The following is a 24,433-nucleotide window of genomic DNA, read 5'->3' as shown; positions in this document are numbered from 1 at the left end:
AAAGACCCTGAATAGTGAAAGCAATTATGAAAAAGAAAAGCAAAACTGGAGGCATCACAATTCTGGACTTGAAATTATATTACAAACATGTAGTGACCAAAGCAGTATAGTACTGGCACAAAAACAGACACATAAATCAATAGAATAAATATAAAACCCAGAAATTAACCCACAATTATATGGTCAATTAATCTTCAACAAAGCAGGGGACGATATCCAGTGGGGGAAAAACAGTCTTTTCAATAAATGGTGTTGGGAAAACTGGACAGCTACATAGAAAAGAAAGAAACTGGACCACTTTCTTGCATCATATGCAAAAATAAATTCAAAATGGATGAAAGATCTAAATGTGAGACAGAAAATCATCAAATGCTAGAGGGAACAGAGGCAGTAAACTCTTTGGCACTGGCCATCACAACTTTCTATTAGATATGTCTCTTGAAGCAAAGGAAACAAGAAAAATAAGCTATTAGACTTCATTTTAAAAAAGCTTCAGCACAGTGAAGAAATAACCAACAAAACTAAATGGCAATCTACAGAATGGGAGAAGATATTTGGAAATGACATATCTGATAAAGGAGAATGTATATATCCACTGTATATTCTTTTCTGCTTTGTCAAGATTAGTTAATAATATAGTTGTGAGTTCATTTCTGGGTTTTCTATGCTGTTCCATTGATCACATGTCTGTTTTTGTGCCAGTATCATACTGCTTTGACAACTATAGTTTTGTAATATAGTTTGAAGTCCTAATTTGTGATGCCTCCAGGTTTGCTTTTCTTTTCCAGGGATGTTTTCGCTATTTGGAGTCTTTTTTAGGCCTATACAAATATTAGGGTCTTTTGTTCTAGCGCTATGGAAAATGCTGGTGGTATTTTGACAGGGATTGCATTGAATATGTAGATCGCTTTGGGTAGTATAGACATCTTAACAACTTTTGTTCTTCCAATCCATGAACATGGAATATTTTTCCATTTCTTTGTGTCCTTTTCAATTTCTTTCATAAGTGTTCTGTAATTTACACATCTTTTACCTCTTTGTATTCCTAGATATCTTATGGTTTTTGGTGCAACTGCAAATAGGATGGATTCCTTGATTTATTTTTCTGCTTCTTCATTATTGGTGTATAGAAATGCAACCGATATCTGTACATTGATTTTATATCCTGCATTCTTGCTAAATTTATGTGTTAGTTCTAGCAATTTTTTTGGTGAAGCCTTTCAGGTTTTCTACTTAGAGAATCAAGTTACCAGCAAAAAGTGAAAGTTTGTCTTCTTCCTTGCTGATGTGAATGCCTTTTGTTTCTTTTTGTTGTCTGATTGCTAAGGCTAACACTGTCAATATTATGTTAAATGATAATCCCGATCTTGTTCCTGACCATAGAGGAAAAGCTCTCAGTTTTCCCCATTGAGGATGATATTAACTATGGCTCTTTTGCATATGGCCTTTATATTGTTGAGGTATGTTCCATCTATCCCTATTTTGTTAAGGGTTTTTATCAATAGGGGATCCCTGGGTGGCTCAGCGGTTTAGCGCCTGCCTTCGGCCCAGGGCATGATCCTCGAGTCCCAGGATCAAGTCCCGCATCGGGCTCCCTGCATGGAGCCTGCTTCTCCCTTTGCCTGTGTCTCTGCCTCTCTCTTTCTCTTTGTGTCTCTCATGAATAAATAAATAAAATCTTTAAAAAAAAGGGTTTTTATCAATAATGGATGCTGTATGTTGTCAAATGCTCTTTCTGCTTCTATTAAGAGAATCACATGATGCTTAATATTTTATTAATGTACTGTATCACATTGATTTGTGAATATTAAACTGCCTCTGCAGCCCAGGAATAAATCCCATTTGATCATGGTATATAATTAATTTAATGTAATTTGAATTCAATTTGCCAATATTTTATTGGGAATTTTTGCATCCATGTTCTGTTGGTGTAATTATTTTTGGTGGGATCTTTTTTTTGGTTTAGGAATCAAGGTCATGTTGGCCTTGTAGAAGTTTGGAATTTTCCTTCCATTTCTATATTTTGGAACAGTTTGAGAAGAATAGGTATTGACTCCTTTTTAATTATCTGGAGGAATTCTCTTGGGGAACCTATCTGGCCCTGGACTTCTGTTTGCTGGGGTATTTTTGATTATGGTTTCAATTTCTTTGCTGGTTATGAGTCTATTAAAATTTTCTACATCTTCCTGTTTCAGTTTTGGTGGTTTGTGTGTTTTCAGGAATTTATTCATTTCTTCCATATTTCCCAGTTTTTTGGCATATAATTTTTCATAATATTTTCTTATAATTGCTTATATTTTTATGGCATTGTTTGTGATCTGTCCTCTTTCATTCATGATTTCATTTATTTGGGTCCTTTATTCTTTTCTTTTTGATATGTCTGGCTAAGGTTATATCAATTGTATTAATTCTTTCAAAGAACTATCTCTTAGTTTTGTTGATCTGTTCTACTAGGTTTTTTTCCCTATATCATTTATTTCTGCTCTATTCTTTATTATTTCTCATTCTCCTCTGGCTTTAGGCTTTATTTGCTGTTCCTTTTCTAGTTCTTTTACGTGTAAGATTAGGTGTGTATTTGAAACTTTTCTAGCTTCTTGAGGTAGTCCTGTATTACTATGTAACTTCCTCTTAGGATCTCCATTTATGCATCCCAAAGGTTTTGGACCATGGTGTTTTCATTTTCATTTGCTTCCATATATTTTTTTTTAAATTTACTCATTAACCCATTCATTCTTTAGTAGGATGCACTTTAACCTCCATGTATTAATAGTCTTTCCAAAATTTTTCTTATGATAACTTGAACTTTCATAGCCTTGTCATCTGAATATATGCATATGTGATTTTTATCTTTTTGTATTTAATGAGGGCTTATTTGTGGCCCAGTATGTGATCACTTCTGGGAAATGAGCTATCTGCACATGAAAAGAATTTGTTTTATGCTGCTTTACGATGAAATGTTTTGAATATCTCTGTTAAGTTCATCTGGTCTTATTTGTCATTCAAATCCATTGTTTCCTTTCTGATTTTCTACTTAGAAGATCTGTCCATTGCCGTGAGTGGGGTGTTATAGTCCCCTACTGTTATTGTAGTATTATCAATGACTTTCTTTATATTTATTATTAATTGATTTATATATGCATGTACTTCCAAGTTGGGGGCATAATAATTTACAATTATTAGATCTTCTTGATGGATGGATCCCTTAATTTTGATATCATGCCCCCCTTCATATTTTGTTACAGACTTTGTTTTAAAATCTAGTTTGTCTGATATAAGTATGGCTACTTCACCTTTCTTTTGACCTCCTTTAGCATGATAGATGGTTCCCCATCTCCTCAGATGTTTTTAGGTCTAAAATAAGGCTATTGTAAGCAGTATATAGATGGGTCTCTTTTTTTTAATCAACTGTATGCCTTTTGATTGGAATATTTAGTCTACTTACATTCAGAGTGATTATTGGTAGATATGAATTTAATAGTATTGTGTTACCTGTAAGGTTGATGCTTCTGATGATCTCTGTTCCTTTCTAGTCTTTGTTGCTTTTGTTCTTTCTTTCCTACTCAAAGAATTCCCTTTAATATTTCTTGCAGGGCTGGTTTAGTGGTCACAGACTCCTTTGGTTTGTGTTTGGCTTGGAAACTTCTTATCTGAATGACACCCTTTCTGGGTAAAGTATTCTGGATTGCATATTTTTCCCATTCAGCACATTGAATATATTATGTCTCTGTCTTCTGGCCTGCCACCTTTTTGTGGAAAGATCTTCTGTTAGCCTTATTTGTCTTCCGTTTATGCTTTCAGGACTCTTTCCTTGTCTGTGTATTTTGTGAATTTGACTAGGGTATGTCACGGTGTGGGCTGGTTTTCATTGAATGTGATGAGTTCTCTGTGCCTTTTGGATTTTGATGTCTGTTTCCTTTCCCAGATTCAGGAAATTTTCAGCTATAATTTGCTCAAGTAAACCTCCTATTCCTTTTTTCCCCCCTTCTTCAGGGGCTCCTATGATATAAATGTTATTACATTCTAATATGTCACTTAGTTCCCTAAGTCTACCTTCATGTTCCATTACCTTTTATTTTCTTACTTTCATCTTTATTATTTTACATAATTTTTTCTTCTGTATCACTGATTTGTTCCTCTGCTTTGTTCATCCTCATTGTCTTTGCATCAGTCAGTTTCACTTCTCAATTATAGTATTTTTAAAATTTCAGCCCAACTAATTTTTAGTTCTTTTATCTCTGCAGGAAGAGATTCTTTAGTGTGTTCTATGCTTTTCTCAAGCCCAGCTGGTATTTTTATGATTGTTGTTTTAAATTCTGATTCTAGCATCTTACTTATATCTGTTTTGACTAAGTCCCTGGCCATTACTTCTTCCTATTCTCTGTGGGTGGGGTGAATTCTTCTGGCTTGTTATTTTATGAGTCACTGTTGGTGTTTTGTTTTGTTTTGGTGTGTGTGTGTGTGTGTGTGTGTGTGTGTGTGTGTGATAACTAGGTAAGCCTGTTATATTCCTGCTCCTGAGAGTAATTGCTATATTTAGAAGAGGTCCTACACTGTCCTAGGCCTGATGCTTGACAAGGTGTATCAGAGTGTGTGCTCTACTTTTGTGTTTTGGCTACTCCTTCCCTTAGGTGAGTCCTCTGCAGAGTTTCTCCTTGTAGTGGAGAGTGGACATTTTATCCTGTGTGACAAGTTTAACCTAAGCATATTTTGGTCTGCTTTTTAAAAAGAAACCTGATACTATTTGTCCTAGAGCTGAAGCTTTGCAGCATTTTGTGATCCATAGATCTGGTATGTGCAAGGGGTTTGTGCTGATCTTCTGGGGGAGGGTCCTGCTGTGCTAATTTCTCAGTTGGATTTGCTCTAGTGAAGATACACCTGCAGGGCTCCCTGATGGTGGTTTTTGTAAGTGGCTGGAGACTCCACCAGGGGTGCTGTGTTGCTCACTGAAGTTGGTCAGTGATGATGAGGGGGGATGGCAGGGTCTTATTCTCTTGGTCTCATAGCAAGGAGTTCACACCTGCTGCACTTTATGAAGCTCTCAAAGAAGAGAAAACAATCTTCCCTCTAATGTTCCTAGCTTCCATCAGATCCCTGCCTTCACCATGTCTGTTCAAGCTGTCTATCTTCCAGGCAGCACAGTACTCCTGAGTTTTATCTCAGGCCCATGGCTGGGTTTCAAAACTCCAAATTTTGGGGACCTACTTGGCACAGACCTACACTGATCCTCTAAGAGACAGTCTTGCCAAACTGTGTCTTGTGCCAGTCTGTCCCAGAAAAGTAGTCACATGACCATGCAGCAGTTCAGAATTTATGGTACATTGAAAAAAAAACTGGCACTAAATTTTGCTGCTATCAGCAGTTGTCTCTGTTCCTATGGTAGTGAGCAGGGCTGTACATTGGCTCCTGCCAGCTCTTTTGTCCCCAGAGAGGCCATGCCACCATTTCCAAATGCACTCCAAGAGGGGAACTGTTTCTCCCCATGTAACCCAGAGGATCCTCAGACCACACTGCCTGCTCTTAGGCCTCAGCCCTCCTTCCCCTTAGGTGCACCACTAAGCCCATGAGGCATGACTCTGGCAATGGGTGTAGACTTCTAAAACTTCAGACTTTGAGCTCTTCTAGGTTATAAACTTACAGTAGTCCACCCCTCTTCTTTTCTCAGTCAATGGGTCTGGGAAAGAGTTTTTCCTAGGCAATCTCTTGCATGCTTTTACTCTTTCTCTCTTTCTCACATCTGTCTGTGATCAGGACTCCCTCCTCTCTGCAACATCTGCAATTATTTTCTCCTCCAAATGAACTCTCCACAGCTCCTACAGTTCATGATTAGCCATTTTACTACCTCTAGATATGCAGTTTGTTTTGTCAGTTCTCAGATTGATTTTTGGGTGTTTAGAATAATTTGATATTTATCTTAACTCTGAAGCCAAAAGTGTCATTTTCTTTTGACGGATTCCATTTTGACATTGTTAACTTAGTCTATAGTAAAAAAATCCCAGTGCAATAAAACATACAGTGGTGTATTGGTTTTAGGTGTATAATGTAGCAATTCAACAATTCCATATATTTTTCAGTACTCATCAAGATAAATGTGATAGATGTCTCTTAACACTATAATTCATCGGCCTGTATATATAGTATACTGATCCTTTTATTTGAAACAACCTATTCATATAACAGAAAATATGCTTTTATTTTTCAAAATGTCATAGTAGCAACAGTATGAAATTTATTTCTCCTATGAGAAAACACACCAATGAAGGTATAATTCCAAAGGTATTATAGTGTCTAGTTCCATCTTGTGAAAATCTGGATTGGAATGAAAAATAGATTTTTAAAGACAAACTATATAGAATGCTTCAATGGAGACAAGGTAATCTTGAAGGATGAAAAGTGGGTTGACATTGTTTTCAATAATCCACTTTCATTACTCTGAGTATATAACTCCAATATTATATTAAACAATTGGATTAAATGTTAATTTCTTTCTCTTTTTGCATGTCCGTGTCATGAATAACAATGATTTCAAAAATATAAGGGAGGTATTTATAAGACTATGAATTGCTAGTTGGTAGTATTATGTCTTACACTCCCATTTATAATATCAAAATAATTCACCATGATTAATGTTAGGATAGTGAGCCGACAAAAGCAATAGTGATTTGCCACGTATTATTTATCATTTAAGAATATTGCAATTTAGTACTATTACTTTTCTTACAATTTAAATGAACTGAAATATAATTTTTGAATAAATAAGTCTAAAAAATATCCGCATAGATGAGTACAAACAGCATCATCAGTATTTAATAAAGCTCAAGAGAAATTATTGACCAAACGTTTTTTTAGTATTTTCCAGAATCTATTACAAGGCACCCTGTTTCATTTATTGTTCTTCATGGCCTATTTTTGTAGAGAAAACAATGGAATAGTTCCTTGTGCGATTCTAGTGTATACAGCAAAGTTTAGAATCTTAAAAAAGGAAACTTAGAAACTGTATTCAAATTATTTTCTTTCTGTTATTGTTCTTTTCTCCTTTCACACCTTCTGAAACATGTATTACTCATCTTAAATTACTATTATACTTAGAAACTCTGGGAACACATAAATTATGTTTCTAAAGGACTGACTTTATTTTAAAACATTGCATCACGTTTGAATCTCAGTAAGCAAAGCCATGTATTCATTGTATGTTGATTTTGGCAAAAAGAACAGACTTGCATACATCAAATGATATGATAAAGTAATTTAAAGTAAAAGATTTTTTTTAACATAATAAAGTAGTGTGGAATTAAAGCACAATATGTATATCTTCTGGGTAAGTAATTTAAGCCATAATGTTTCTTGTTTTCTTAGAAGTTCTAATAATTAACATTTTTTTAAATGGGCCCTTTTATAGATACTTGTGCTATTCACTGGAATAGAAGCACAGAAAAGATTCTCTCTGCTTAGATTAACAAATTCACACAATATGTGCCTAACCTGAAATAAATATATCAAATATCTGAGAAGTAGTGTGATTCATGATGACAAGTTATTTTAAAAGGGGGATTGCTAAGATTTTTTTTTTAGCAAAGACCCTACAAAAACCAGTCTTGGGCACTGAGTGCTGAACTATTTTATAATAGCTAATTAAAAGTCTGAGTTCTTTGCCAAAGTATGCTGTTTTAAACTTACATGCTATCCCACATTCATAACATATATATGCATATTTCACTGGGGCAAGCAACTTAGAAATATGATTGCATCATAGCTGTGCAGTTATACAAGGAACTTGTCAACTTAATGCATTTATTTTTTGTAAAAGTTCACCTGTCTAATCACTGAAATATACAATGAAAGGCTACATTTAGAGGCCTAGAAAACCCATGGTTTAGTATAAAGAAATTTCAATTACAAAATAATGGGAATGTTATAATTACCAAAAAATATGATATCTAATATATCATAAACTTTACCTGCAACTACTTTTTAATCACAATAACATCACACCAAAAGAGTACATATTTTTGTTAACTAAAATTAAAGAGGCAATTTGGGAACAAGAGACAGATTCCTTCTCTCTGTGTTTTAAATTCCTCCACATCGAACTACAGATACATTTAAGCTGTCAATCACAATACCAAAAAAGGGACAGGACTTTGCTTTTTAAAATCATTGAAATACATAAAATGCCTTGGAAGATAATGATACTATTCCATAACATCTAAATATTTTATGTGCAGTTCCCATTCTCCTATCATAGTATTCATATTTTAATTATGTATTTATTTTGATTGTTTGCATGTGAAAAACTAATCTATTATCTCAACATTAGGCTAATTTCTTTTAGAGCCAAGATAATTTTAAAATCAATAAAGACTCCTTTTTCAAGATGCTTAAGGCAGAGTGCATAAGATTCATGCTTGCTGCTTTGCCTGAGCTTCTGCCTCCTGAAATGAAAAACAAACAAAACAGATATATTTAAATATCACAAAGCATACATTTTTGTACATTTTGTATAAACTATATGAGCTCAAATTATTAAGAATATTTAAAAGCAGGGGGCCCTGTGTGGCTCAGTTGTTTGAGCATCTAACTCTTGGTTTCCACTCTGGTCATGGTCTTAGGGTCCTGGGATTTAGTCCTGTGTCTGGCTCTACGTTCTGGAGGGAGTCTGCTTCTTTCCTGCTCTCCCTCTTCCTCTGCCCCTCCCCCACCCATGTGCTCTCTCTATTTCAAAAATAAATAAATACATCTTTAAAAAATAATATTCAATGGCAAATAATGGCTCCCAGAGAAGATTGCTTAAAAATTATTAATAGAAAAACTATAAAATAGAAACTTCTGTTTAGAAGCATATATAAGACTGACTAATCATTACTAATTGTTTGAAATAATTCCAAAAAAAGTGATTTATAAGTATAGTTCATATTTTATTTAAAAGTAGATGATTTCTGGGATCCCTGGGTGGCTCAGCGGTTTAGCGCTTGTCTTTGGCCCAGAGTGTGATTCTGGAGTCCCCGGGTCGAGTCCCGCATCAGGCTCCCTGCATGAAGCCTGCTTCTCCCTCTGCCTGTGTCTCTGCCTCTCTCCCTCTCATGAATAAATAAAATCTTTAAAAAGAAAAGTAGATGATTTCCTTTCTGTGTGATTTTTCACCAAAATTGAGTGTTCAAAAACATTGTCATCTAAAGTTTATAATTAATTGTTTTTGTTTAATTAAGGTTTAAGTTCCTTGGAAAATATATTATTTGTTAAACGATTGTTGTTTTTAAATTTTACAACAGTAGGCAGGAAAAGAGGTCAAGTTGTTTTCTTCTCCTTGGGCAATGAGTATCTGTAGCGTTGGAACTCTGACCTATAGATGTGCTCTGGCTCCTACTACAGTACTCAACACAAAATATGCTTCAAGGAAAGTTTGAAACTAAAGATGGGTGGCAAGAGTGACTTTGGTGAAAGCAACTTCAGAGTTAGGTTGTAGAAATCATGTATGCTGGACAATATCATTCTAAATACACCTTCCATAAGTTGAATACTTGATAATCTCAGGAGTGGAAATAGTTGAATACACCCAAATGAGCCTCTGACACTATGCCCAGAAAAAGGAGAAAAATAAAAAACTAAAACAAAAAAAATGATAGATTTTTACAAAACAAAAAAGGTAGAAATGAAAAGAAAAAAGGACACTGAAATTCATTTTTAATATATCTTTAATAAAACAGATGTAAAATATTATTTGACTCACCTCCCAAAACCCTTCACCAAGAAAAAGGTCCTAAGCTCTTTTTTAAAACTCCAAACATAGTATTTGGGTGTCAAAATGAATATATCTTAGACCCACATTATATATATTTTTTTCATATTATAGAACAACCTTTCAAGAATTTCCTCACACGCAGAATGAATTTTACACTAAGACCTCTCAAAGGCTTAGCACATATAGCTGGGGAAATAGTTATATAAAGATGTAAATATGTCCTAATGTGAAATCCTTCTTCTTGTGCACATCTAATACCTCTGAGTAACTAGTATTTTGGAAACAGCCTAATTCCCTAAAGTCACATCCTATCAATCTTTGCTGTAATTAGTTATATTTAACTCTCAGTCATTCCTTTTAATGGAAGAAATTATTAGCACAAACATCCAAAACAAAATGGCAATTCAAAATTCTTTGTAATATCTTCACATCATATTTAAATTATTTATCTTTTAAATTACATTATCCATCAAATATGTATATTGTGCTAAAATATTTGTTACTACATAGATGTAAGTATCCAATATTCATAGTTCATAGATTATCTAACCAAGTAGAGATATTTGGAAACAGGAGTATGAGGTATCCTCCCCCTATATTCCTAATATAAACATCATTGGATAAATGCACTGATTTTGAGTCAGATAATCCTGGGTTCAAATTCGAGCTCTGGTACTTAATTATTATGTATCCTTGGACAAATTACTTAAATTACCTGAGCATCAGTTTCCTCCCCTGTAAAATGCCATAGAGGACACTTAGCTCATAAGGATGGTATAAGGATAAAATGAAATGCATGTGAAGTGTCTAGTTTAGCGTTTGGCCCATTGCAGGCAACTATCCTACTTTCCTGCTTTTCTCCTCTCCAATTTTTGCCTAGTAACTAGGACCAATACCACAGCTAAGTGATGTTAATATAAAATTTCTCTTGGAGAAAAAAATAGGATGGACTTAGTGGAAATAGGACTAACTCTAATTTCACAGCAGAGGCAGATTCCATTTCTTCTCCCTACAGAAAGTTCAACCAAAGCTAATGAGAAAGTTTCTCAAACCAGCATTCTCTATTCTCTCAAAATACTAGTGAACATCAGTTAATGGTTTTTCTCTCAACATGAACATAACCAAATTTTTACTATTTAGTAAAAATACATTATTTCATATCTGAAAATCATCACCTCTACTATAAAGAAATGCTAGTGCTAAGGAATTATCTTTTGTATTAATAAAATAAATAGTAAATATCAGCCTACCCTGTTTTAAATGCACCCAATATAAAAATAATATAAAAATTGTTTTCCACAGGAGGATTCCTTATTCTATGGAAATATTTGTCATAAGGTACTTTTAAATATCAAGTTCTCCACTGCATTGGCTTTTAATGATTTTTATTTTTATTTAATTTTTTTTATAAACACAATTTTTTATATTTTTTAATAAAATAATTTTTATTGGTGTTCAATTTGCCAACAAACAGAATAACACCCAGTGCTCATCCCGTCAAGTGCCCCCCTCAGTGCCCGTCACCCATTCACCCCCACCCCCCCCCGCCCTCCTCCCCTTCCACCACCCCTAGTTCGTTTCCCCAGAGTTAGGAGTCTTTATGTTCTGTCTCCCTTTCTGATATTTCCCACACATTTCTTCTCCCTTCCCTTCTATTCCCTTTCACTATTATTTATATTCCCCAAATGAATGAGAACATATATTGTTTGTCCTTCTCCGATTGACTTATTTCACTCAGCATAGTACCCTCCAGTTCCATCCACGTTGAAGAAAATAGTGGGTATTTGTCGTTTCTAATGGCTGAGTAATATTCCATTGTATACATAAGCCACATCTTCTTTATCCACTCATCTTTCGATGGACACCGAGGCTCCTTCCACAGTTTGGCTATTGTGGACATTGCTGCTATAAACATCGGGGTGCAGGTGTCCCAGCGTTTCATTGCATCTGTATCTTTGGGGTAAATCAGCGCAATTGCTGGGTCGTAGGGCAAGTCTATTTTTAACTCTTTAAGGAAGCTTCACACAGTTTTCCAGAGTAGCTACACCATTTCACAAGGCTTTTCTTCCTCAGGCTGTCGTTTATTTCCCTTAATCTAACCTCATGGTCTTTTAATTGTTTGTCTCTTTTTTCCTCAGTTTCCCTCTTTGCCATCAACTTGTCTTCTATGTCACTCACTCGTTCTTCCACCTCCTTAACCCTCGTCATTAGGACTTCTAGTTTGGATTGCATCTCTTTCAATTGATTTTTAATTTCTGCCTATTAGATCTAAATTCTGTAGTCATGAAGTCTCTTGAGTCCTGTATGCTTTTTTCTAGAGCCACCATTAGCTTTATAATAGTGCTTCTCAATTGGCTTTCTGACACTGAGTTGTAATCCAGATTTTGTAACTCTGTGTGAGAGAGGACTGTTTCTGATTCTTTCTTTTGAGGTGAGGTTTTCCTTCTAGTCATTTTGCTCAGTGCAGAGTGGCCAAAAGCAAGTTGTATTGGGAAAAGGAGAAAAAGAGAGGAGAGAAAGAAGGAAAGAAAAGAAAAAAAGAGAAAAAAAGAAGAAAAAGAGAAAGAAAGAAAGGGAAAAAAAGGTGGGGGAAGCAAACAGAAATCAAAAAGAAAAAAAAAAAAAAACCACGGGGGAGTATCTTCTGTTTCTGTATACTTTAAGTCCCTTGACTTCCCCTGGAACTTGTCCGTGTAGCTGGTCTTCTGGGGGAGGGGCCTGTTGTGCTGATTTTCAGGTGTCAGCACTTGGGGGAGCTGCTCTGCCCCCTGCCTGGTGCAGGGCTCAGTGGTGGTTGTTTACCCCGTGAGGCCCCAGGAGGAAGTACCACAGTGGCCTTGGCCAGCTCTGGAGCCCTGGATTCAGCTCCGGCAGTAACTACAGAGCTCTCAGCCTGCAGGGCCTGGATGCTCTGGGGGCGGGGCCGCTGATCTGCTCAGCTCGGGGCAGGAGCGTCCTTGCTGTCCTGGGCCCTCCTGGCCTCTGCCTGTCCTGGGGGGAGGCCGGATCCTGGGCTGTGTCCCCGGCGCCCTGTGCTCCTGGGCCTGCGCTGTTGGATTCCCGCTCCCGGCCACGCAGCCCCCTCTCCGCGGAGCACCCACCCGAGCCCCTCCGAGCTGCTCCCGTGCATGCGCTGCAGCCCTTTAGGGAGCTCGGCGCACTCTCCCCGTGCCCAGTTGCTCTGTTAGTGTCCCAGGGAGCCTGAGGGCATCCCTGCCCTTCCTGGGGTTCTGCTCTAACTCCCTGTGAGTGCCTTTCTGCCGGGGAATATTGGTGAAGCTCCTGCTTCTCCGGGAAGGTGCTTTCCTGTCCTGGGGCTGCTAGCCCAGGCCTTAGCCCGGCTCCTCGCTGGGCCCCTCCGCCTTGGATGCCTTTTGTTTCTTTAATTCTTTTTTCCCCATCTTCTTACCTTGATAGAAGTGCGAACTCTTCTCACTGTAGCATTCCAGCTGTTCTCTCTTTAAATCTCAGGCCAAATTCATAGATTTTCAGGATGATTTGAAAGTTATCTAGGTAATTTCGTGGGGACAGGTGATTTGGGGACCCTACTCTTCCGCCATCTTGCCCCTATCCTACAAACCCATTTTTAATGAAAGCACTAGTTCATTCAGTGAATAAACTATTTTTTTGACCCTAAGTTTGGACATTTAACTTGTTTTCAAAGTTTCAAAGTTATATAACACTTTGAAACATACTTTTTATCCATAAAACTCATTCAGTATTTCATTATTTTGGTTGACCCTACTGTTAGATATTTAACTTGCTTCTCAAGTTTTAGGATTCCAAATAACATTTTGATATGTGTTTTTATCCATAAAGCTTTTTCCATGTATAGAATGATTTCAATAGACTATAATACCCAACGTGAAATTACTGCATGAAGGACCATAAGCATGTGAAGGTCCTTGATATCTATTTGCCATTCTGGTTTTCAAAAGGAAATACTAATTTATACCACCACCAGTATTATGTGAGAGCATTTGTTTCAATGCACCCTTCTTGGCATTAATCATTATCACCTTGTTTTTTCTTCACTAATTTCACAGATGAAAATTGAATCTCATTTTATCACGTGGTCTTTATTGTCAGTGCATTTTTCTAATGTGGGTTAACTAGTTGCATTTCTTATTTTGTTTATTTTCTATTCACCAGTTCTTTCTGGAAAGCTTATTGTCCTATTAAATTAAAGGGAAAAAACCCTCTGAAAGTTTAGTCAAAGAATAGAAAAATAATTCTGGAATCAAATTTATCACTTATAGTCTTGGAACAAATCTATTAAATAATAACATTCAAAATCTCCCCTACCACCAAATAAAATGCACAGCATAGGGAATATACTCAATGGTATTGTAATAGTGTTGCATGATGACAGATGGTTACACTTGTGAGTTTAACATAACTTATAGAAAAGTTGAATCACTATGTTGTATACCTGAAACTTATGTAACATTGTGTGTCAACTATGTTCAAGTAAGTAAAACAAAAACAAATCTTCCTATAATCACTCCACCTTTCTACTCCACTGTCAATTTCAGATCTCTTCTTCTTATTCCAATCTATTTGCTCTCTCCTTGATAAAATGTACTGTTCTTTTACTTTATTCCTATTCCTAGGCATAAGGATGGGAAAAAAAAAAAGAAACCACTATAACCAAGCTGACTGGCTCCACTATGAATTCATCAACTCTAACTTTAGCTGGACTCTCTATTTTGCTCAGCCATGCTTCCATTCTCAATCTTAATCAACTCGTTAGTCTGTTTTCAACAACTGAATCCATTCAATTATCCTCAAAGTTTTAATACCTTAAATTTCCCATCACTCCTAGCAGATGATCTTATGCTCACAATATGACATTTTCAAATATGAACTTCGCTAGCCTCCCCACATATTACAATTTCTATTTTTATCCATGCTCTCTTCATATTCTCCAGTCTCAGAAAAAAAAATACATGTCATCTCCTTTCCAAACTAACTCTTCTCCTCGATCACTCACTTTTTTGTTTCCTCCATGACGTTTATTTCCCAGTCACTCAGGTCAGAAGCCCTAGAGACAGCTTCACTTTGTCCCAGTTCCTTATATACATCTCATAAGTTGCTATGTTTTATCATACATAAGTTTTCTATATCTTCTAAATTCATCTTTTCCTTCCCATGGTGCTCCCCCACTTAGGTCCTCTCCATTACTTATTCTGGATTCTTAAGTTACCCTCTAATGGGTTGGCTTATCTCTAATATCTAATTTCTCAAATGTTTTACAATCCTTACAGAGGCCAATTTTCTTAAGACATGGATCAAATAACATCTTAAAAATGCAGAGATAATTTTACTATTATCTTCCCCCATTTCCTACCATGACTTTTGGATACCTAAAGGATAAAGATGAAAGTACTTAACACAGCATTCATAATTTAGTCCAAACTACCTAGCCAACCTCAAATCCTCTATTTAATATGCCCTATTCTGCAGACATGCTGCCCTTCACTCTGCTTCGTGAACATACATACCATCATGTGAAACTATATCTCAAAGCAGTGGTTCCTGTTGCTGCCTCTGTGAAAGACATCTTAGCTCCATTTCAGTATTTTTGAATGCCTAACAACTCAAATGCCATTTCCTCTGTGAAAATTTCCCCAACTCCACAGTAATAATTTATTATTATTTCTTCTGGACACCTACAGCCCTTTAGTCAGGGCATCCAGAATTTACCATAATATGTGTTTGATCATAATTATTTGTAGACATAGTTGTTGTAGAATTATTGTAATACTTTCCCTTCAGGATGTTGAAAACACTTTGAAGGTAGTGACCATTCATTCTCCATATTTGTCCCACCATTAAAGTCAAGTTAGGGCTTGACAATCAATACTTGCTGAATGAATAAGTGAATGAATGAATCATACTTTAAAGTGAAGGAAAGGGAGTAATTCATCACAGAAAATAGATTAGTCTTTTTTCATACTTCCTCTTATATAAACAAATCAATGACTTAACATGGGTTTTCCTAACCTGATTTTTTAAGTTTTTTAAATTGGAATTCAATTTGCCAACATGAAGCATAACACTCAGTGCTCATCCCGCCAAGTGCCCCCCTCAGTGCCTGTCACCCAGTGACTCGAACCGCACACCCACCTCCTTTTCCACAATCCCTTGCTCATTTCCTGCAGTTAGCTGTCTCTCATGTTTTGTCACCCACACTGAGATTTCCCCCTCATTTTCTCTCCTATCCCCTTTATTCTGTTTCAATATTTTTTATATTCCACAAGTGAATGAGACCATATAATCTTTGTCCTTCTCCGATTGAATAAATTCACTCAGCAATGGGAACCCTCCAGTTCCATCCACATTGGAGCAAATGTTGGGTATTTGTCATTTCTAATGGCTGAGTAATATTACATTGTATACATATAACACATCTTCTTTATCGATTCATCTTTTGATGGACACCGATGCTCCTTCTACAGTTTTGCTATTGTGGACATTGCTGCTATAAACATTGGGGTGCAGGTGTCCCGGCTTTTCACTGCATCTCTATCTTTGAGGTAAATCCCCAGCAGTGCAAATGCTGGGTCATAAGGCAGTCCTATTTTAAACTCATGGAGGAACCTCTACACAGTTTTCCAGAGTGGCTGCACCAGTTCACATTCCCACCTACAGTGCAAGAGGGTTCCCCTTTCTCCACATCCTCTCCAACATTTGTGGTTTTCTGCCTTGTTAATTTTCACCATTCTTCCTGGGGTGAGGAGGTATCTCATTGTGGTTTTGATTGGTATTTCCCTGATGGCCAGTGATGCAGAGCATTTAATCATGTGCCCATTGGCCATGTGTATGTCTTCCTTTGTGAGATTTCTGTTCATGTCTTTTGCCCATTTCATGATTGGATTGTTTGTTTCTTTGCTGTTGAGTTTAATAAATTCTTCATAGATCTTGGATACTAGCCCTTTATCTGATAGGTCATTTGCAAATATCTTCTCCCATTCTGTAGGGTGTCTTTTAGTTTTGTTGACTGTTTCTTTTACTGTACAGAGGCTGTTTATCTTGATAAAGTCCCAATAATTCATTTTTGCTTTTGTTTCCCTTGCCTTTATGGAAGTATCTAGCAAGAAGTTGCTGTGGCCAAGTTCAAAAAGGGTGTTGCCTGTGTTCTCCTCTAGGATTCTGTTGGACTCTTGTCTCAATTTAGATCTTTCATCCATTTTGAGTTTATCTTTGTGTATGGCATAAGAGAATGGTCTACTTTCAGTCTTCTGCATGCAGCTGTCCAATTTTCTTAGCACCATTTATTACAGAAACTTATCTTTTTTGCAAAGGATACTATTTCCTGCTTTGTCGAATATTAGTTGACCATAGAGTTGAGGGCCCATTTCTGGGTACTCTGTTCTTTCGCTGATCTATGTATCTGTTTTTGTGCCAGTACCACACTGTCTTGATGACCACAGCTTTGTAGTACAACCTGAAATCTGGCATTGTGATGCCTCCAGCTATGGTTTTCTTTTTTAATATTCCCCTGGCTATTAGGGGTCTTTTATGATTCCACACAAATCTTAAGATGATTTGTTCCAAGTCTCTGAAGATTGTCCATGGTATTTTGATAGGGATTGCATTAAATGTGGAAATTGCCCTGGATAACATTGACATTTTCAGAATATTAATTCTTCCAATCCATGAGCATGGAATATTTTTCCATCTCTTTGTGTATTCCTCAATTTCTTTCAGAAGTGTTCTATAGTTTTGAGGGTATAGATCCTTTACCTCTTTCGTGAGGTTCATTCCTAGGTATCTTATGCTTTTGGGTGCAAATGTAAATGGGATTGACTCCCTCATTTCTCTTTCTGCAGTCTCATTGTTAGTGTATAGAAATGTCGCTGATTTCTGGGCATTGATGTTGTATCCTGCCACACTGCCGAATTTCTGTATGAGTTCTAGCAATCTTGGGGTGGAGTATTTTGGGTTTTCTATGTAGAGTATCATGTCATTGGCGAAGAGGGAGAGTCTGACTTTTTCTTTGCCAATTTGAATGCCTTTTATTTCTTTTTGTTGTCTGATTGTTGAGGCTAGGACTTCTAGTACTATGTTGAATAGCAGTGGTGAGAGTGGCCATCCCTGTCTTGTTCCTGATCTTAGGGGAAAGGCTCCCAGTGCTTCCATATTGAGAATGATATTTGCTATGGGCTTTTCGTAGATGGCTTTTATGATGCTGAGGAATGTTCCCCCTATCCCTACACTCTGAAGAGTTTTGATCAGGAATGCATGCTGTATTTTGTCAAATGCTTTTTCTGCATCTAATGAGAGGATCATATGGTTCTTGTTTTTTCTCTTGCTGATAGGATGAATCACATTGTTTTACGAGTGTCGAACCAGCCTTGCATCCCGGGGATAAATCCTACTTGGTCATGGTAAATAATCTTAGTGTATTGTTGTATCCTATTGGCTAGTATCTTGTTGAGAATTTTTGCATCCATGTTCATCAGGGATATTGGTCTATAGTTCTCCTTTTTGGTGGGGTCTTTGTCTGGTTTTGCAATTAAGGTGATGCTGGCCTTATAGATCGAATTTGGAAGTACTCCATCTCTTTCTATCTTTCCAAACAGCTTTAGTAGAATAGGTATGGTTTCTTCTTTAAACGTTTGATAGAATTCCCCTGGGAAGCCATCTGGTCCTGGCCTTTTGTGTCTTGGGAGGTTTTTGATGACTGCTTCAATTTCCTCCCTGGTTATTGGCCTGTTCAGGTTTTCTATTTCTTCCAGTTCCAGTTCTGATTGTTTGTGGTTTTCCAGAAATGTGTCCATTTCTTCTAGATTGCCTAATTTATTGGTGGATAGCTTCTTATAATATGGTTTTAAAATCGTTTGTATGCCCTTGGTGTTGGTGATGATCTCTCATTTTTCATTCATGATTTTATTAATTTGAGTCTTTTCTCTTTTGTTTTTAATAAGGCTTGCTAATGGTTTATCTTATTAATTCTTTCAAAGAACCAACTCCTGGTTTTGTTAATCTGTTCCACAGTTCTTCTGGTCTCTATTTCTTTGAGTTCTGCTGGAGTATCTATTAACTTTCTTCTGCTGGGTGGAGGATGTATTTGCTGTTCTTTCTCTAGCTCCTTAAGGTGCAAGGTTAGCTTTTGTATTTGAGTTCATTTCAGATTTTGGATGGATGCTTGTATTGCGATATATTTCCCCCTCAGGACTGCTTTTGCTGTATCCCAAAGATTTTGAATGATTGCATCTTCATTCTCATTAGTTTCCAAGAATCTTTTAAATTCTTCTCTAATTTCCTGGTTGACCCTTTCATCTTTAGCAGGATGGTTTTTAACGTCCACGTGTTTGAATTCCTTCCAAATTTCTTCTTGTGATTTAGTTCTAGTTTCAAAGCATTATGGTCTGAAAATATCCAGGGGACAATCCCAAACTTTTGGTATCTGTCAAGACCTGATTTGTGACCCAGTATGTGGTCTATTCTGGAAAAAGTTCCCCGTTGACTTGACAAGAATGTGTATTCAGTTGCATTTGGATGTATAGTTCTGTAAATATCTGTGAAATCCATCTGGTCCAGTGTATCATTTAAAGCTCTTATTTTTTTGGAGATGTTGTGCCTAGATGATCTGTCAATTACAGAATGCACTCTGTTCACGTCTCACAATATAAGTGTATTATTATCTAAGTATGTCTTAACTTTGGTTATTGATTGATATACTTGGCAGCTCTCACATTAGGGGTATAAATATTCATGATTGTTAGATACTCTTGTTGGATAGATCCTTTAAGTATGATATTGTGTCCCTCTTCATCTCTCACTACAGTCTTTGGGGTAAACTTTAATTTATCTGATATGAGGATGGCTACCCCTGTTTTCTTTTGAGGACCATTTGAATGGTAAATGGTTCTCCAACCTTTCATTTTCAGGCTGTAGGTGTCCTTACTTCTAAAATGAGTTTCTTGTAAATAGTTGGGTCTTGCTTTTTTATCCAGTCTGAAACCCCGTGCCTTTTGTTGGGATCATTAAGCCCATTCACACTCAGAGTTACTCTTGAAAGATATGAATTTAGTGTCATCATAATACCTATTCAGTCCCTGTTTTTATGGATTGTTTCCTTGGACTTCCTCTTTCTTTTACAGAGTCCCCCTTAATATTTCTTGCAGAACTGGTTTTGTTGTCACATATTCTTTCAGTTTCTGCATATCTTGGAAGCTCTTTATCTCTCCTTCTATTCTGAATGAGAGCCTTGCTGGATATTGTTTCCTTGGCTGCATGTTCTTCTCATTTAGGACTCTGAATATATCCTGCCAGCCCTTTCTGGCCTGCTAGGTCTCTGTGGTGACGTCTGCTGTTAACCTAATACTTCTCCCCACAAAAGTTAGGGATTTCTTGTCTCTTGCTGCTTTAAGGATCCTCTCTTTATCTTATGAATTTATAAGTTTCACTATTAAATGTCGGAGTTTTGAATGATTTTTATTGATTTTTGGCGGGAGGGGGGGTGGATCTCTCTATTTCCTGGATCTGAATGCCTGTTTCCCTTCCCAAGTTAGGGAAGTTCTCAGCTATGATTTGTTCAAATACACTTTCTGGTCCTCTGTCCCTTTCGGCACCCTCTGCAATCCCAATTAAATGTAGTTTTTTCCTTTTGAGGCTGTCATTTATTTCCCTTAACCTTTCCTCATTATCTTTTAATTGTTTTCTCTTTTTTCCTCAGCTTCCTTTCTTACCATCAACTTATCTCCTATGTCACCCACTTGTTCTTCTACCTCATTAACCCTCATTGTTAGGACTTCCAGTTTTGATTGCATCTCATTTAATTGATTTTTAGTTTCAGACTGATTAGCTCTAAATTCTGCAGTCATGAAGGCTCTTGATTCCTTTATCCTTTTTTTCTGGAGCCACCAGTAGTTTTATAATTGTGCTTCTGAATTGGCTTTCTGACATTGAATTTTAATCCAAATTCTGTAACTCTGTGGGAGAGAGGACTGTTTCTGATTCTTTCTTTTGTGGTCAGTTCTTTCTTCTAGTCATTTTGCTTAGTGCAGAGTGGCTATAAACAAGTTTACTGGGAAAATGAAGGAAAAGGGGAAGAGGGGAAATCAAACAAAAAACAACAAAAAAAGAAGGACTTATACTGTAAGTCCCTAGACTTCCCCTGGAGCATTCCAGAACTTCTTGGTTAAGAACTTGCTTTTCCCTTGTCTTTCCAGCTTGTCTTCTGGGGGAGGGGACTTCTGTGCTGATTCTCAGGTGTGTGCACCTGGGGAAGATGCCCTGCCCCCTGCCAGGTGCACTGTTCTGTGGGAACTGTTTATCCCATGAGGCCCCTACTCCCTAGCATCCTCACTCAGTCCCAGGTACAAGGCGACATCAGGAGGAAGAACAGTGGTGGCAGCCAGATCTCCAGCTCTAGAGTCAGCTCCAGCAGTAACTACCACAGCTCCCAGTCCGCAGGGGCCGTGATGCCCTGGGGGCGGGGGGGCGCTGATCTGCATAGCTCCGGGCGCCTGGTGCTAGTAGCGTTCTTGCTGTCCTGTGTCCTCCCGGCCTCTGCCTGCCCCAAGGGGAGCACTGGATCCTAGGCTGTGTCCCGTGCGCCTTGGGATCCGGGGTCTGTGCTGCTGGAATCATGCTCTTGTGGCCGTGCAGCCCCCTCCACATGGATCTGCCACCTGAGCTGCCACTTGACCTGCTCCCAAGGCCCCACTGGGCTTGTGTTCCATCCCTTTAGGGAGCTCGGTCAGAGTGTGTGGTGTGCTCTCCCCCTGTGCGCACTTCCTCTGTTAGTGACCCTGGGAACCTGCGGTCTCCACTGCCCCTCCTTGGATCCTGCAGGAGCTACTGCAATCACCTTTTCTTCCGGAAGATTGGTAAAGCTCCTGCTTCTCCGGGACTGGGGTTTCCGGTCCTGGAGGCACTCACCACCTGATCTTAGCCAGCCTCCTCACTAGGGCCCCTCCCCCTTGGATGCTTTTTTATTTAATTTTTTCCCTGTCTTCCTACCTTGTTGGAAGCATGAGCTCTTCTTACTGTGGCATTCCAGCTGTTCTCTCTTTAAATCTCAGGCCGAATTTGTAGGTTTTCAGGATGATTTGAAAGTTATCTAGGTAAGTTGGTGGGGACATGTGACTTGGGGATCCTACTCTTCTGCCATCTTGCCCTGCCTCCCCTAACCTGATTAAACAAAATATCTTACCTAACATTTCTTATGCCTTAAATTATACAAAGTCTAAAAGAAGATATTTTATGCTTGGAAAAAGAAAATTCATCAAGGAAACAGAATTTCACAGTGACTCAGACAACATTGCTAGTAAATGGTCTCTGCTGAGAACATGAACAACAGACCCTCAAAATTGGAGAAGGAGCTGGAGTTCAATGAATCTGTTCAACATAAAATTAGTTGCTAACAACAAAAGATAAAATGGTAGAACAGGAATCATACATTCTGATTAAGCCAGCGTGTGTAGAAAAGAACATGGTAAAAGGCAAAGTATATTTAATGTCCATAGCTTTAAGACATTTCATTAAATAGGAAATTTAATTTTTCATTCTTTTCTTTATATGATATCCCCTGGAAATACTACCACTTGAAAAATTAATTTGTTATTGGCAGCAAGAAAGCCTCAAGTTTAGCCAGCAATTTAGTGACCAGTTTTGAAACTCAAATGCTTTTACTTGATTTGAATGCATGACTCTAGCATTTGCTTTCACACAAAGACAATAGAGGCTGCCAAGAAGATTACTATGTACTAAGATGAGTTCTGTTGATGTAGAACCATGCATGACAGCTGAAATAATGGAGTCTTTAAAATTGGTAACCACTTATTATTTATAAATGGGTCAATAAGAAATTTGCTGCTTTGGATAACTTGATGGAGAAGTCACTCCACCTACATCCTACTCATATACTTTATGTATTTGATTATGCATTGTGTGCCCTACCTGTGTGCCCTACCTGGATTTAAGTACATGCAGAGAAGGAAGAGTTCTGTTACCTATGTTACACTGCCTCTGGCTTAACTTGAATACTTGATAAAGGTAGAAATCTCACTGACTAAAAATTCCAGCAGTAATATAATAGATTATAAAGCAAGAAAACAAAGGAATCATACCTTTGAACCAGGTGGGGCTGTCAAGCCCAAAAAGGCATACACTGCATTATTTTCTCTAGCTTCAAAGAAAGCATCATAGTCCTTAATGAAAAGAAGGCAAGAAGAATTAGCAGTATGCAACCAACAAAGGAAATGAAAGATTAAATTATTCAAAATTAACTCATTGGTCAACCTTTTGGGGGGCATACAAACTATCTAACTTCCAAAATGCTACAATTTTGGAAAGACTAGTAAAGAGGCAAGACATATTACATCCCACTTAATATAGGTTAGAATATATGCTGTTTGGTGGGGCAGAAATGGCAAAATGACTTATTCCATATCACATAGCATTTAAGTCTGTTTGAGGTCAAGTAACTTTCTCCACAACCCAAAGCAACCAACTATTTGTCAGTAAGAGTTTGGTTATTTCTGGTAGGAGGCTGTTGTTTCTGTTTCCCATTATTTCTCTTTCATTATTTATTAAGGTAGAGATATCCTCAGAACCTACAGTATACCTCATATTAACTAGGCCATGCATGTAATAAATCTATGCTGTATTTGGAGGAAGGGAATGTAATTTTCATGAAATATGACCAGAAGAGCAAACAAACTACTTAGATGTTTCAATTCAAGGATCCAAGAAAAACCTCACATGACTGAATTTGGTTGGGCTTCCCACTGTCATCCTCTAAGCCACCAAGTATGTTTTAGAAGTGACAAATAGAATTGCCTAAATTTGACTATGACATATAATCAGTAGCAAATCTACTTAGAAAACACAGCCATTGTCGGTACCTGGCTTATTTTGTTTAAAACACACAAAAATAAGTTTGTCATCTCGGTGGATTTATTGTGGGTGAAAAATATTCATAATTTGCTGGTTTCTCTAGAGATTGCCTCATGAATAGATTGTTAATTACAGGGTTAAGTCCTGGCACTTGAAGAATCTGGAGATATACAGTTTAGATATATGTATAATTTCTGGTACTTGGAGAATCTCTCAAGCCATTAATGACCCTAAATTGGAACCTTACTCCAAGAAATAGCAAAGTTTCTCTTTTATTTAGGGATCTTCTAACGCAATCAGAATTGTTTAGCACTACTGAAATCTCCCCAAGGATTGACTCAAAGCATCTTATTGTGTACCCTACATGTTGGCAAAGGAATAAACCCTAAACAACAGGCATTTATGAACAGCCTCCTATGAGTTTACTCTTCAAAAGTGAAACTATTTTGATATTGATAGCAATTTCATACTGAGACACATGACCTATAAACTACTCAAAATAAACAAACAATATACATCATTTCTACACTCAACCACTTGGAAGGAACTTCAAAATGCTAGCTGAAAGAGTCACAGAAGAGTTATTTCTTACCTTTTGTTCAAAAATAACTCAAGCCAGTCTTTAAATTCATGTGAAAGAATATAGATTCAACTATATTGAAATATCATAAAATGCTACTATAATTGTCTGTTTCAAGATCACAGTATAATATCATTTTGGGGGCCTGGACTTAGCAAACACAAACAGATTTGTAACTCCGAGACAAAAGAACATCACCAGATTCTCAATTAAGTCAGATTAAATTAGTTTATTTTGCAAATACATATTGAGTACCTACTACA

The 24,433-nt window shown here is 37.2% G+C and overlaps 1 protein-coding gene across 2 annotated transcripts in view; it reads right to left on the bottom strand.

Moving 5' to 3' along the window:
* Nucleotides 1–6,130: 6,130 nt before the first annotated feature.
* The window catches only part of SH3BGRL (SH3 domain binding glutamate rich protein like), a 138,161-nt gene continuing 119,858 nt past the window's right edge, over nucleotides 6,131–24,433 (bottom strand). For both annotated transcript variants that reach the window (XM_038587784.1, XM_038587785.1), the window contains exons 3-4: nucleotides 22,822–22,902; nucleotides 6,131–8,429 (exon numbers count right to left, since the gene is read on the bottom strand). In XM_038587784.1, coding sequence (XP_038443712.1) covers nucleotides 8,397–8,429; nucleotides 22,822–22,902 — 114 coding nt within the window. In that variant the 3' untranslated portion in view covers nucleotides 6,131–8,396. The remainder of the gene's footprint in view (nucleotides 8,430–22,821; nucleotides 22,903–24,433) is intronic.

The sequence above is a fragment of the Canis lupus genome, chromosome X, assembly GCF_011100685.1.
Source record: "Canis lupus familiaris isolate Mischka breed German Shepherd chromosome X, alternate assembly UU_Cfam_GSD_1.0, whole genome shotgun sequence".
NCBI classification, from domain to species: Eukaryota; Metazoa; Chordata; class Mammalia; order Carnivora; family Canidae; genus Canis; species Canis lupus.
This window is presented reverse-complemented; position numbering and strand designations above follow the sequence as displayed.